This window comes from Malus domestica, chromosome 17 (assembly GCF_042453785.1).
Source record: "Malus domestica chromosome 17, GDT2T_hap1".
NCBI classification, from domain to species: domain Eukaryota; kingdom Viridiplantae; phylum Streptophyta; class Magnoliopsida; order Rosales; family Rosaceae; genus Malus; species Malus domestica.
The window spans coordinates 16,372,127-16,387,974 of record NC_091677.1 but is presented as its reverse complement, the minus strand read 5'-3'; the positions used below and the strand labels follow the sequence as shown (position 1 = coordinate 16,387,974).

Below are 15,848 nucleotides of genomic sequence, written 5' to 3'. Positions count from 1 at the left end.
ACAAAGTTTAAGGAAATGTCTAGAGTGCACAGAATACGTTCAAATTTAAGATCACAAAAGGAAAGATCATTACAAGATATCACACAAATGAGTGATAGACGGTTACTGGTAGGGGAATGCCTCGTACGTCATGTCGCAGTCCTCGTTTCTAAGACCTGAATGGAGGCGCAAAACAAAGGTGAGTGGACCAAGTTCATAAATACAATAATAATAAAACAGTTATCAAGATACTAACCCCCATAGTTTATATAAAGAAAACTACTAGCGTAATAAGTGATAGTTTTACTAAAAACCCTAGCATGCCAAAAATATCTCAAAAGACATATCATGGAAAACAAACTATCGAACGTCTCACAGATCGTTTCGTAGCGCGATGTACTGCTAATAACATCATTGAATAAATATAACTCTCGGCCCTATGCCAGCACCGTGGTCTCTGCGCCTGTAGCCAGAGATTACCAACTCCGGGCCCAATGCCTGCTCCGTGTCCCTCAGTCTGTAGCTAGGTATTATTTCTCCCGGCCTATTTGCCAACATCAGATCCTCGCCCTAGGCAGCATAGTGTCCACTAGGTACGCACAAATAGGTACGCCTCTCATAAATAACCACTACATAGTATAAAGTCATCCATCATCTATACTATAAAGAAGGGTTTCTAAAACATGTTATAGCATCCTATCGTCATCCATTAGATAGTTTACCAGTTCATGGTTTTGATAGAAAATACGATATATATTAAAATATAGCTCAATATAGGCCAACAATAAATTCTTTACAAAATAACGAGACGATAATCAACATTTCAGTAAACATGCTTAACATAAAATCAATTCATAAACTCGTAAGGCATGCATTTCATTTATGCAAATAAACTATAACATTATGCAAATTTTAGAAGGGGTCCACTCACAGTTACTCCGTAGCAGCAGAGTTATGCGGAAAAGGATTAAAGAAATCCCCACTAGCAACTGCACCTAAACACAAAAATGTACAGTTTATCAAACAACCCAACAACAACCCAACTATAGAATTTCAAGAAATGGAAATGGGTCTTGGGTTTGGATCCAGATTAAGGTTTAGGTTAAATAGGGTTAGGACCTATTGGGTTTTAGGGTTTGAATAATTTAGGAACAAAAGGGGTGGTTTAGGCTTGAGCCCAAACCCACATAACACACACACACACACGTCAGCACACATACACACATGCTTGCACAGCATACACCTGCACACACATATGGACACACATCACAAACACACACACACACATGTGCACCACACACATTCACACACAGCACAATACACACATACACGTACACGCACACACCCACACACACGCACGACATAACACACACACACCACACATACAATCAGCCCATGGAAGGCACGGCCCGCAGGTCAATTAACCAAGAAAGAAAACTGGGCTGGTCCAAATATGGGCTAAGGCCCGTGGGTGTTTTGAAATGGCCTGATGGCATGTGGGGTGTCGGGGAAAAACACAGGAGCTGTTATAGCTCCGGTCAACGGTGAGCACGTAATCCAACACCGAAACCATGTACTAAAATGAAGAGAGAAGAGAATGGAGTATTTTCATACCCTAGCTTCACCGTGAACGACCGTGAGTGTTCGAAAAAACCCTCAAAGGTCATGGTTTTTTCTGGGAAAAAACGCACAGAGCACCAGTAGAGGTTAGAGCCTCAATTTGACTTTGAAACTTAACCCAAAAATCACATCATAAGTTTTAGATAGCTCACCAGCACACCAAATGGGCGAACTCAAGTCGAACCCATCTCAGATTTCGTTAAACTTCACCTGATTTCCTTGCCAGAGCTGGTACAGAGAGCATAAATAGTATAGAGATTACAACCCTCAAATTCGACCTGAACTTTAACATGCAGGGCATGAAAACGTTACTAGAGATTGAATGGAAGGGTTGATAGGTTGAAATAAGGACTGGAACATCAAGTTCCATCCCCAGCTCACTGGAAACCATGGTGTTCTCCATGCAGTATCATCCTAACTCCAAACCCGACATGCAAGATCACCATTGGGTTTCCCAAGTCATGGTGAAGAAAGATTTCTTAATATTAGAGTTCTAATTTGGTTGAATTTAAGGGTGGTAAGGGAGATGTTCTCGGTAAGTTAGAAATAGTGAGGGTGAGTTGCAGATGTTAGAGGAGAGAGATAGAGACGTCTGAGATGGAGGGTTCGAGAAGAGAGAAAAGAGAAAAGAGTTAGAGAGTTGCCACTTCGCAGTTTAGGATAAATGAGGAATCTAGATCAACGGCTAGGATTAAATGAGATAAGGGATTAAATTAATAGATTTAAACAAGTTTCAAGGAGGAAATAGAAATATAATTAAAATGTAGGGGTGGGTGTAACAATTTACCCCCTTACAGAAATTTCTTCAACTGCATGGCCTCCACAGTAACTTTACCAAAGGAATAACTTTGTTCCGCAACACCTTATCCTGTCTCTCAAGGATAGCCACTGGTTCTTCTACATAGCTAGCATCCAGATTTACTTCCAATGGCTCTAACTGAATGATATGAGAAGGATCTGGTACATATTTTCGAAGCATGGAAACATGGAAAACGTTATGGATCAGTGACAACTCCGATGGTAACTCCAACCTATAAGCAACTGCACAAATTCTCTCAATAATCTGATAGGGACCGACATATCGAGGACTCAGCTTCCTTCTCTTACCAAAATGAATAACACCCTTCCAGGGAGACAACTTCAAGAATACAAAGTCGCCCATTGTAAACTCACGATCCTTGGAGTGTTTGTCTGCAATTCTTTTATGTCTGTCTTGGGCCGGGAGTTGGTAATCTCTGGCTACGGGCGTAGAGACCACGATGCTGGCATAGGGCCGGGAGTTATATTTATTCAGTGATGTTACTAGCAGTACATCACGCTACGAGACAATCTGTGAGACGTTTGATATTTTGTTTTCCATGATATGTCTTTTGAGATATTTTTGGCATGCTAGAGTTTTCAGTAAAACTATCACTTATTATGCTAGTAGTTTTTTTTATATAAACTGTGGGGATTAGTATCTTGATAACTGTTTTATTATTATTTTATTTATGAACTTGGTCCACTCACCTTTGTTTTGTGCCCTCATTCAGGTCTTAGAAATGAGGACTACAACACGACATACGAGGTATTCCCCTACCAGTAACCGTCTATCACTCATTTGTGTGATATCTTATAATGATCTTTCCTTTTGTGATCTTAAATTTGAACGTATTATGTGCACTCTAGACATTTCCTTAAACTATGTTTATTACCTTTAGATTCTAATGATCATTCATGTGTATTTTCCTCCTAATCATTACTCTTGTATTCAACAAATGGCTTTCGTCACCTTCAGGTGTTGGCCAACATGTGCCTATCCGGGTATTCGGGGAATATCTGGGTCGGGACATGTCAGATTGATATCAGAGCCTAACCCTGGCCATGGTGTGCCTACGAGGTCGTCGGGCCCCTTAAGGGGGGTGGATTGTAAGATCCCACATCGCCCAGGGGAGTGATCCTTATATGTATATTCTCATCCCTACCTAGCATGAGGCATTTTAGGAGCTCACTGGCTTCGGGTTCCATCGGAACTCCGAAGTTAAGCGAGTAGTGCGCGAGAGCAATCCCATGATAAGTGACACACTGGGAAGTTGTCGTATGAGTTCCCATAAACAAAACCGTGAGGGTGTAGTCAGGGTCCAAAGCGGACAATATCGTGCTACGGTGGTGGAGTGGGCCCAGGATGTGGTGGACCCCAGGCTGGGATGTGACATTGCATCCTCAGATCCCCTTAAGCCCTGAACTCTGCAAATCAAAATCTTTGCAAAACAGACTTGGCAAATCATTCACCCACTCTTCATTCCAACTAATATGGTAAGAACTTAGAACTTGTATCAGTTAGTTTAGTTAATAAATTTTAATTAAATTAATTTTAGAGTTAGGGTTCGTTTGAATCAAAGATTCAAAAGGGGAACTGGGTTAGGGTTTATAATTAATTTTAGGGATAGGGTTTGTGAATCAAAAGGGGAACTAGATTAGGAACCACCCAAGTATCAATTTAAGTTCTAAATTATTAATTTTTTTTAGGAACCACCCTCCACTGTCTTCACCTGCTTCTTTTTGGATTTTGTTTTCTTTATTTATTCACATCCTCATACCAGTTTGTATTGTACTATATTGCCTTGATGTGGTTCAAAATTGTCTTCTTTGGAGTTTGCCAAGTATCGTAATTAAAATGTAGTATATTTAAAATCTGCAAGTATTCTTAAACACATGATAGAATCTGTATGAGTGCATGACCTGTCAATAATTTAAGGAAATAGATGTGCTAGGAGCTTAACAATGCTTATCTTGATATATAACTTAAACAAATTGTGCATTATGAAAGATGTATACATATATACTTTCTTTAATGCTTGTGTTGTAGATTGGTGCTACTGTTGCATATGGTTAGACAAATTGGGTAAGTATTGAATCGTATGGTGGAAGGTGAATGGTAACAAGTATCCTATCTTGGCCACAATTGCAAAAGATATTCTTGCAATTCAAGTTTCGACCGTGGCATCAGAGAGTGCTTTTAGCACCGGTGGTCGAGTGATTTCGGATTTTAGGAGTTCTTTAACTCCTAAATCGGTGGAGGCCTTGATATGCATGCAAAATTGGTTGAGGGGCGATAACATTATTACTTTGAAGGATGATGCACCTTCGATTGACCACATTGAATTCTATGAAAGTGTTGAATCAGGTAAGTATATCATTTGAAGTAAAAGAACTTTCTTCGTTTTCTTTTTTTTTTCAACTAAACATCAATTATATTTTTTGTGTTTTGTATTTTGTAGAGTTGGCCAATTCAACTTCAAGCATTGCCTCTCTTACTCTTGATCCGCAACCACAACAAGCTCCAAAGCAATCTCAAGGTTCTAGTTCACAAAAACCTCCATTTTTTGCGTTTACAAGGTGCAACTTCACAAGTAGTGCCTTCTCAAGGCCGTTTACAAGCTCAAATGCCTCATTAATCTTCGAAGAATAAGTGTCCAAAAGGAAAATGAAAGGCAAAAACTTGAAACTTGAACGATGCAAAGTAAGTTGAAAACCAAGACTTTGTTGAATTCCATGAATCATTTATTTATTTTTTGTTGTACTAATGCCATAAGACATTTTGACATTGAACTTTGTTTGAAACTTTGAAGTTTGAACTTTAGTTGTATTATAGCAAACTTAACTTTTCAATTGAGTTGTAGTAAAGTATTGTGATTGGTGATCAAGTTGAATTTTAGTAGATGTGATGCGTAAGGATTTAAACTAATTGATGTATTGGATGTTGTCTTAATTTTAGTAGTTGTCATTTGCTGCTATTTTTCTGTAGTTTTGCTGCATTTTTTATGTTGTTTTGATGCTATTTTTTGTTGCAATTTTGCAGCTGTTTTTGCTGCAGTTTTGCTGCATTATTGTTGTTGTTTTTGCTGCAGGTTTATTAATTAATATATGAAGAAAATATGACCCTCTTATGTGTAAATAGGTGTATAGTTTCAATTGTACATTTTTTTTCTCAAAAACCAAATCGAAACCATTTGAAACCGCACCGAGCAATTTTGTTTCATTTCGGTTTTGGTTTCAAAACTGCACCGGACTGCATTGCAAAAAAAAATTCAATTTCTGTTACAATTTTACTCGAAATCACACCGAATCATACCAAGTCCACCCCTATAATATACGACGACGTAAATTTCGGGCAAGTTCCCACTAACCAACCATACCAGTATCCAATTATTCATGCCTGCTGGCTGATACGGGCACTAAATAATTGCCAATAAGTAAATAAATAAATAAAACTAGTACAAAGACAAACAAGGAAACATTTATCATGGGCCCTCAAACAGTCAAACTCTCAACTTTTTTGACCTGTCTACTCTAAATTGAATGATTCCCCGTTACCATTAGTCCATCCTTCTCTGTCCTACCACCACATTCTCCCAACTAAAAAATTAACATATTTCTTTACCTTTTCAGCATTATTTATGGTGATGGGTGACCTGACCTTCCAACAAAGACTAAACAATGATATGAAAGGTACCACGTTTATAATATGCATGGCTGCTACTTTGTTGCTAAATTTTACTTTTTATATTTTTTTGTTAAGCATTAGTATTATTTAATTCGTTTGATTTGACGTTAAAAATTAAGAAGAATATACAAAAAGAAAAAATATGTGTCCAAATAATACTACTTAATAATAATACGTACAAACGTTCAGGAGGTGAAACTTTTTTATGTATTTAGAAAAAAAATTGCATGTATTTAGAATGCCTGATAACTTTTCGGGTTATAAGATAAATAAACATTAAAATTAATGTGTCTTTTTAAAATCTAATAAATAAAAGAATAAATATATGTAAATTAATGTGTTTTTAAAAATAATCATTTTGTATTACGATTTAGCGGTATTTCTTCTCAGTTGTAAGTAAGAGGTCTTTAACTTGATTCTTGACAAAGATAAATTTAAATCATATTATTATTAGTCAATTACGAGACTACATCCATCTCTCAGTAATATAGATAATATTATTTATTTATAACAACAAAATCATAAATACATGTTTTATAATTCAAATGAATTATAACAATACCTGTCCATAATATTCCAATTACTCGGCAAAGAGAAAACTGTGGAATTACGTGACGTTTTAAGTTTTATATTCTCTTTTTTCTTTGGCCCGAATTGTCAATGTCGATCAACATGCATGAACATGGAAATTAGGCCATTTAATTAAAAGACTGGTGAGAGGATTCTCTCCGAATTTACTTTACGGGGATTCTAAGAATCTCTAGACTCTAATCTTTTATCGTATAACGTATATGTAGTTTTCGTTAAATATTATATGTATTTAATTTTAAATAAAAAAATTAAATGATTTCTGATTGCACTATATATGATAAATGATTAAGATGTGAAGATCCTTAGAATCCTCACAATTTGAATCTGGATGGGATCCAAATCCAACAACATACTACGTTGCAAGTTTTAGATAATTTTGTTTTTTTGGGTTTTATTAGAGGTTTCACATAGAGATTATAGTCACTTTAAAAATCTCATTTGACACAAAATTTTCATAATTAGAAAGAAAAATACATTTGTGAGGAGTATAAAATGAGATTTAGGAAGTGCTAATAACAGTTTCCTTCACATATTGTATTGTTAAATAACTTATGTACCCAAATATATAATGACTATTTATGCCACATAATATTTTAAAAAGAAAATTATGTTTTTAATACACCTCACATTGGCATTATCAGAGACTATGCAACACAAAGTAAGATAAAAACCAAAACCCAAAACAAAATTCAATAATTCAATAATTCATAATCTAAATTGAGATAATCTTGCATCACATATTAATCAATGATTCAATGAATCAATATATGTAAATGGAATCATGCGGAGAGAATGGAGAAAAGAAATACGAAATGGCGAGAGAAATATGGTTTCTTTTTGGGTAGGTTCCTAAAAAACTCTTAACTTAATTAAACTAAAACAATAAAAACCAATGGAACCCTAAACAAGGACTTGGATTCTCTGCCCTCCCATTTCGGTGCCCTCCTCGTGCCCTCCTGTTTTGTGTGGTCACAGTTAATCCATGCTAACATTTTATATTGTTTTTTATAAAAATAATAAGACAAAAAAAAAATAGTAATATAAAATATTGACGTGGCTTAACCGTGACCACAAAAACAGGAGGGCACGGAGAGGGCACCGAATTGGGAGGGCAGAGAATCCAAGTCCCCTAAACAATGAACCACCTAGCTACTGCCTAGGCTGCGTAGTCAGGCCTAGTCTTTCTACACGTTTTAGCCAAAACCTCATCGTTCGTTCACGGTCTAGATGTCCGCCTAAGCCGATTTTTAGAACAATGATTAGATTGTTTTGCTTCAAGCTCTCAAAATATTTTCTCTATCCACATTCAGTAGTCAATGTAATTGCTTGATTTACTCTTTGGTTGTAGTGAAAGGATATGAAGTTGTATGAAACAGGAGCTTGTGGACAACCATTAGTAGAGTTACCATTATTTTGATGTGATTTGTTAAGAAATAATCACAATATATAGGGTTTAGAAAATTGAAATAGGATTTTGATTGAAAATCATACCTCAAACCAGTCCAATGGTGTGGATAATCCATTTTTTTAATATGCATGAAGAAAATAAGGTGAGTTAATTTAAAAATCATACTTTAAACCAGTCAAATGGTGTGGTTAGAAAATTGAAATAGGCTTTTGATTAAGTGATTAAGTCTAAGCATACGGGAAACTTCCTCTTAGGAAGAAATGGTTGGTGATGAATATTCGAAGAAACTTCAAAGATAATCAACCGGATAGACCCAATGGACTAAAATGTACAAAAGACAAAGTAAATATGTACACACGTCATGTTTTATTGTGTTTGTGTTTTTTCCGTTGTTAAATTGTATGAAATTCTTACCACCACGGGATGGTTTAGTAGTTGAGAACGAAGTCCAAGTCACTATTACACACAACACATCTTGGGTTCGATTCTTGGTAACAGTGAATCGCACGATGATGGTCAGGAAGAGGCTGAAATGCCTATTTGAGTCATCATGACCCCCGAAATGGTGGACTACCATGATGAAGCCACTAACTCATCGTCTTTTTTAAATAATAAAACGAAAAGTTGTATGAAATGGTTAATTGAAGTGTTAATGGAGCAATAGTCTCTGAATGTTTTGGTCCCTGAACTAAACATCATTAAGTATTAATTCTTTCAACTTATTACAATGTGTAGTAATGATCCTTATAACTAATTCTGTTGGAATTTTCTTTCATTTTTTTGTTCCTTTAATTACTTTACTTTGATTGAAATTTGTAATGGCGTTGCTTAAAATTACCATTACTCTCAACATTGTAACAAAGTCATGACCAATACTTACTAAGTTTTAGTTTACAACCAAAGTTCCCAATAGACCAAAATCTAGAGAATAATGTTTTAAGTTTCTCTTGAAATCATATAACTCAAAACAAATGAGTATTAGGATGATTGACTTTTCAAGAGAGAATAAAAATACGTATTTCTACTATGTGGTTAAACCAAATTTCGTGAACACCAAATCCAACAAATAAAACATGAAATGAACATTGTAATTTACGTAGAAAAAGGTAAATCTGTAACTTAGTATTATGGTCTAGTGACATTCCTCTTTACATGTAAGTAAGAAGTTTTAGGTATAATTCTCACTAAAAGCGAAGTTGAACCAATCCCATTGTAAGATTTAACTCAGTCTCCATCCCCATAGCGTAGGTACTACCGTTTGTACAAAAAGACAAACCTATATAACTATTTTAATGAAATGTTGTGTGGTTATATAGGTTTAATTAAATGTATTGTGGTTACAAAGAAGCAAACAAATAAACATTTAATTAAACTATTTTACGTGTTGGACAAAAATAAAAGATATAAACTATTGGGAAATTTTATTTGAACCCATCTAACATCTTTCTACATCCAACTTACTCTCTATACTTATATTATTTTTAACTAAAGAATTAATATCTCTTTAAACCTTATTACAAAAAGTATCCTATCAAACCCAATTAAAAAGTATATTTATCTTTACACCCATTATAAAATAAAATCTCGAAGAAACTTGAAAGTAAAAGAACTTTTGAGTCCTTTGTCTCCCCCTTGAGCTCTTTAGAAACTGAGCTTTTTGTTTTTCAAATGTCTCTCTGCAATTTTTTGCTTCACTGCATCTTACTTGATTTTTTGGTAAAGTTTCAAATTTCTACTGGAGCCGCGTATAGCATTATATCATTTTTCATGGCTGCTGTTTTTGTTTATGTGTGTTTCGGTGTTTGTGTGTTTGTTTTTCTGCTGCAATTATTGAATTTTATTTGATGAAAGAAATTCATCAAACCTGCACTCACTAACATGCAATATCCCAAGCAATTTATTAGAAGGATAACAAATGTTAACCAGAACGACAACAAATTGTAATATGAAGTTGAAGTGAAGGGTTTTGTATAGGAGGACAGACTAGCATGGCAACAACTTTCGCTTTCTGATATGCCAAAGCCAAACAAATTGGGAAATTTGGAAAAATAACCAAATTTCGGATCCCAAATAGAATTCTAACCATCATTTTAAATTTTTAATAATTATAACTAAAAGTTGATATGAAAATACTAATACACCCTTAAAATAAAGTTTTCTAAAAAAAAAACCAAAAAACAAAAGGTTCGACTATCTTTTACCATCATCTTTGTCATTTCTAGACGATAATCCAAAACCACATAAATCCAACCCAAGCACAACCAGCCATGGCATGCAACACGATCCCTCTATCTTCCTTCTTCTCTTCCTCTTTTATACTCTCCCACACAACCTTCGTTTAGTTCCAAATCCCCAAAATTTTTTCGACCTCCTCCACATGAAGACGACTCCACTCTCAATCTCGGTCAGCTTCCTCCTCTGCTCTTCAATTTCTAATTTTCAACTATGACGATGTAATCCTTGAGTTCGAGCACTTGCACCACCAAGCTTACAACGAGGTATTCACTCACTTCAGTGTCCACTGCCCTTCTTCAACATCTCAGCCCCTCAATTAGGACCTCCACTTCTAAGATCAGCTCCAAAACCAAATCGTTGGTGAAAAGCCCAAAATGCGATGGTCCCTTCTCTTTTTCTCTCATTTTCTCCAAAGGTTGAACTTTGGATTTTGTTTTCTTGTACGATTGAATTGAGGTTTTGGGTTGTTTAAGGAACTTCAAGGAGCACAGGTGGCTTTGAACTTATTCAATTCTAATTCGAATCTCCTGATCTTAATTGAATCTTGCTTTGTTTAATTTCCATGGATGACTTTTTTTTTTTTTTGAGAAAACTTTATTTGAATGGTGTATTAGTACTTTCATATCAACTTCTGGTTATAATTATCATAAATTTAAAAAGGGGCTAGAATTCTATTTAAGGTCCAAAATTTGGTTACTTTTCCAAATTTCCCAAACAAATTACAAATAATTCTACTTTTGATACAAAAAGGTCTTGTATATCAATACTTTCACTACGACTATTGTAGAAAGTTTAACAAATTATGTGCAGCCCTGTTGACGAAAAAAGAATTGAAACCCAAATATTCATTTTCTACGTTCTAAAAAAAATTGAAATAAGATGAGCAAAAATTTCCATAAATCGAGTCATATCTTTTTTGGAGAATTTAAAATTTAAAAATCACCATCCATTAATAAAAAAAAAACTTATTTTTCTCTATAAAAGCTATTAGGGTTTTAGTCATAATGAACACAGGATAAACAATGAGTGATAGTAAAATTTAATTATAGTGTGGGTTTATTGATAAATTTTAATTTTATTATAAATTTCATTTTGTACTTGATGGTAATTATGCAATAGGACAAAAAAGATAATTTACATTTAAAATTTAAGTTGAGTGTAAAAAAAGGTTACATGGGTTTAAATAAATTTTTTTCTAAACTATTTTACGTGTTTCCTAATGTTGTCCTTTCCAATGGCAGGTTCTTACGCATTACTCACCCGTTTGCCACTGAAGACACCATTTTCTGTCCAACTTGCATGTGTTAGGTAATACTGCCAACATTTATCTTGAGCCAAAATTGAACTCTTCATGTAGCTTTCGTAGACAAAACAGAATCGGGGTCGTCTTTCATTGCAAGTAGCAATTTCTATCTTATTATAATCACAATTTCATATTGTAGAGAAATTTTTCATTATGATGGGAACATAAGTGGTACACCATGTGCTTTAATAGAAGTAATGAAAAATTTTATTTTTTAAGTTATTAACTTTTTTACACATATATCACACCATTTATATAGTAACATGTGATGTATTATTCCGTGTACCGGTCACACTGAAAAATCTGTGACGACGGGAAAGCAGGACGACTACCAACTAGTTTGCGACCATCCGCCGAATGTTGTCCTATTTCGACACGTGGCAACCGCGATGCGCCACTATGGTAACCTGACTAAACTGCGCAAAAACCCGAATTGAATTTAAAACTGTCTTTGCATCACGTGCTGCTGGAGGAGAGCCTAAGTCTCGAATCTCGAGGAAGAGGAACAGCCCCAGCTCTCAGTTGTCACACGTGGTCCCCCCAACATGTCGGTCGCTGTCGGCACAGAAACGAGGAACCGAACTCTCCGTCTCCACCAAACCCTTGTTTGTGATGAAATGACCGATATACCCCACATTTTCCTAGGGCTACAAAAATTGCCATTGTTTTTTTAAATTCCTTTTGTTATCTATATGTGGTTTGGTTTGAACCGCACTAGACCGTTATATTGTAATTGAATTGGTCCTAGTGTTGAAGTAAAATTTATTTACTCTGGATTTATCTCTTTTAAATAATTAAAAATGCTTTTGATTAACTAAATTTAATTTTATTTCAGTGGAACCACTTCTCAATATACTTAGAAAGATAATGCTATGTACATCAAATTTTCAAACTAAATTTGCAAATCAAATGACGTATCACAAATAAGGAATAAGCACGTTAATCAATTCTTAAGTAATATTCCAATTATCAACAATTACATCATTTGGTTACAAAATTTGATTTAAAATTTTAGTTTACCTATCATTATCCGTACTTATAATTAGAAAATAAATCATTCATTTGTAGCGCAATAACAATATGGTGCTATAACAACCTAGTCTTGTACTTTTTTTGGTAAAACGATATTATTTTACTACCTAGAGATGAATTTAGGCTAAATTGCACAATTAGCTAGCTATAATAAAATGGAATTATGATTTTGACTTAACATGTCTTACTTACAAGTGCATAAGTATATCACCAAACTGTTGTACTAGTGGCTTTTCAACCCTTCGCTCGACTTCTTCCCAAGCAGCTGTTTCAGCACCATTTTCTTCCTTTTACTCGCACCCAAGCGTAGATTCCTTGCTGCAAGCAAATTGGGCAAGTCCAAGGCCATTACTTTATAATAAGCGAATCAAACTGAACTCACAAGCAGCTGGAGGCAAATTATCCCGAATCAAGATCGGCCTACTTCTACTAACCTCCTCAAAATCAGATTTCAACCGATTTAAGAATGAAAGCGCCTCTGATGCAAAATAATATGTTCTTTCTTCTAACAAAACTAAAACTTTTGAATCAGAGATTCAATGGATGAAGAATAAGATGGGATTTCGATTCAAAATCGAGTCTAGGAGGAGATGCATACTAAGTTGGGTCACATATTCGACCTGATAGTTGCACTTGGCTAGGGTGACGAAGAAATCGAGGTCGTGGGTGGGGTGGGCTGGGATGGTAGCTGTTGACTAGATATTGGCTGGAACAACTAAATATGTCAAGAATTATGAGTTTCATGTTACTTTTCCTCCTACTAAGATACATGTTAGATCTAGGGAATCCCAATTTGATTGAATGGGACGACAATTTCTCAATCAAAATCAATAAAAACAAAATTTTGGTCAAATCACACATTTAAGTTAAATTGGAGATGGAAGTTTTCTTTCGTTTCTCGACGGTGAAGTAAGACTAAGCTCATGAGCTTATTATCCTAAGTTTGAACAAGTTAATAGGATCCCATTTTTTACGTTCTCATGTCCCTTCCGTGTGGTGACGTGAGGGCATAAAAAAGGAAAGAGAGAGAGAGGATGATTTATTTGATCATATAGTTTTTGCTCCAAGCATATTGCGCCCTTGAGCTTTCTATTTGAGTGTATCAAAAGACCCAATGAATTGAGATTTTCTTATTAGGTCAGGTCATTTTAGGGCAAGAGGATCATTGGATTAAGGACAGCGAAAATAGTGTTTCTGAGTGGTGCGGAGCTCGTATTAGACGACAGAGTGGTGACCCACTTCAACGGTGAGGTCGTTGCCAAACAGAAATCTTTTATTTAAAAAAAAAAAAATCTTTTGGTTTGTAAAATTTTAAAAATCTTTTAAATTGATTTTTATTATTATCCACACATTTTTTTTTTTAAAATGGATATTTTTAGTTTTTATCTTTATTCATGTGGCACTAATATTGTGGTCTCATGATGTCCATGTAGATAGATAACAGAAAACTAACAACTTGAGAGGGAGTTCTGACATTGTAACTAATTCATAAATTAATGTATAACATTACAATGTTCAAAGATGAGATATGAGTTTATTGCGCGACTCAGAGTCGAAGTTGTAAATATATACCCTTATTTTTATTATGAAATATAATTTAAAGGGCTTTTTCGTAAAAAAAAACATATAGAAGGTCTGACCGCCTATTCCACGTGTTTGAATCCTGTCTCCTATCATCCTATCCTTTTTCCATGTTCTTTCCTCTAAATTTTGTAATGCCTAAAAAACGTGCTTGAAAAACCCCCAATAAAAAAAAACAAAACGAAACCCATTAGCCAATTAAATCCTTATTATATTCAAAGGCAATGGTGGTTGTAAAGATTCAAAGAAATTTGTGAGGCAGCCTTACTTGACTTCCCCATATATGATATATATTCCTCTCCTCCTCCCACCCCTCTAATCCCACCATTAAGCAACGATCACCAAGGTGTTTCATCAAATCTCGCTCTCAATTTTTTTCATCGAAAATTTCCGTCGCAAAAGATATCAGATATGGCAGCTGAAAAGTTGAATTTTTCACAGACATGCAACCTGCTGAGCCAATTCTTGAGGGAGAAGAGAACCCTGCAAGTCGTCCCTCCCACAACAATGAACTTGCTGACGACCATGGAGGCTGCTGATTCGAACCCAGCCCATCAGGCGGCTCAGACTCCATCATCAAAACCCAATATGGAATTGTTTCAGCACTTCACCAAAGGCCCAGAAGCGGTTTTGGGAGATCAGCAGCCTGGATCTGCTGCCCCGATGACTATTTTTTTCGGTGGGCAGGTGCTGGTTTTCAATGATCTGCAGGCTGAGAAGGCAAAAGAGATTATGGATTTGGCTACAATTGGAAGCTCCAAGAGTTCTGGTCGGTTTGTGGAGAAATTGGCTTCTGGGAATCAGTCGAATGTTGTCGCTAAAAATAATTACCAGGAAATTCAGAAGGTGCAACCCCAAGCAGCTGCGTCAGATTTGCCTATTGCTAGAAGAGCTTCGCTTCACAAGTTCTTGGCTAAGAGAAAAGAAAGGTGAAGCTACTTTCCAAAATTATTTATTTTCTGAAAATTTTTGAGCAAAAAGCGAATCAAATCATGCATGCATGGTTGAATATTTACCTAATTAGGTTATTTTAATTTTTCAGGGTGGCAGCAATAGCACCATATCAACTGAACAACCAGAGAGCATCATCTCCTGCCAAAAGTGACGAGCAAACGAGTTCGAGGGCAGAAGACCAAAGTTCAAAGCAGCTTGAGCTCAGGCTATAGAGATATAATTGGCTCGCAGTTTTTATTAGATTTTGAGTTTACTATTATATATAGGGTGGAGGCTTATGATTTCCTGTCCTTATGCGCAAAACTTATTCTTCCATCTTAAATTTTGTAATTATTATTTCTATCAATGAGATTTGGATCCATAATCCATTTCTGCATATTGCCAGTAATCAGTAAGGAGGATTCTACGGTACCGTGTTAAAAAATAATGTATCGATAGCCTTTAATAATTTTTTAAAATTATCTTAAATTATTGATTAAGTTCGATGAATGATCTTGACGGTTAGATACAATTTTTTTATTAATAAAAAGGCTTCTAGTTAAAATGATTCTTGAGATTCTATCATATTGATTTCTGAGTTTGTCTATTGTTAATTATTTTGGTCATTCTTCAAAACAAATTGTTAAATAATGATCAAAATGACAAAAATACCCTCAATA

At 35.2% G+C, this 15,848-nt stretch overlaps 1 protein-coding gene across 1 annotated transcript; it reads left to right on the top strand.

Annotated features, from left to right (window-relative positions):
- The first annotated feature begins 14,392 nt into the window (after positions 1–14,392).
- On the top strand, positions 14,393–15,565 carry LOC103417085 (jasmonate ZIM domain-containing protein 1-like). The gene is made up of 2 exons (XM_008355289.4): positions 14,393–15,164; positions 15,278–15,565. The coding sequence occupies exons 1-2, from the start codon at positions 14,647–14,649 to the stop codon at positions 15,399–15,401; spliced, it is 642 nt and encodes a 213-aa protein (XP_008353511.1). The 5' UTR covers positions 14,393–14,646; the 3' UTR covers positions 15,402–15,565.
- The last annotated feature ends 283 nt before the right edge of the window (positions 15,566–15,848 follow it).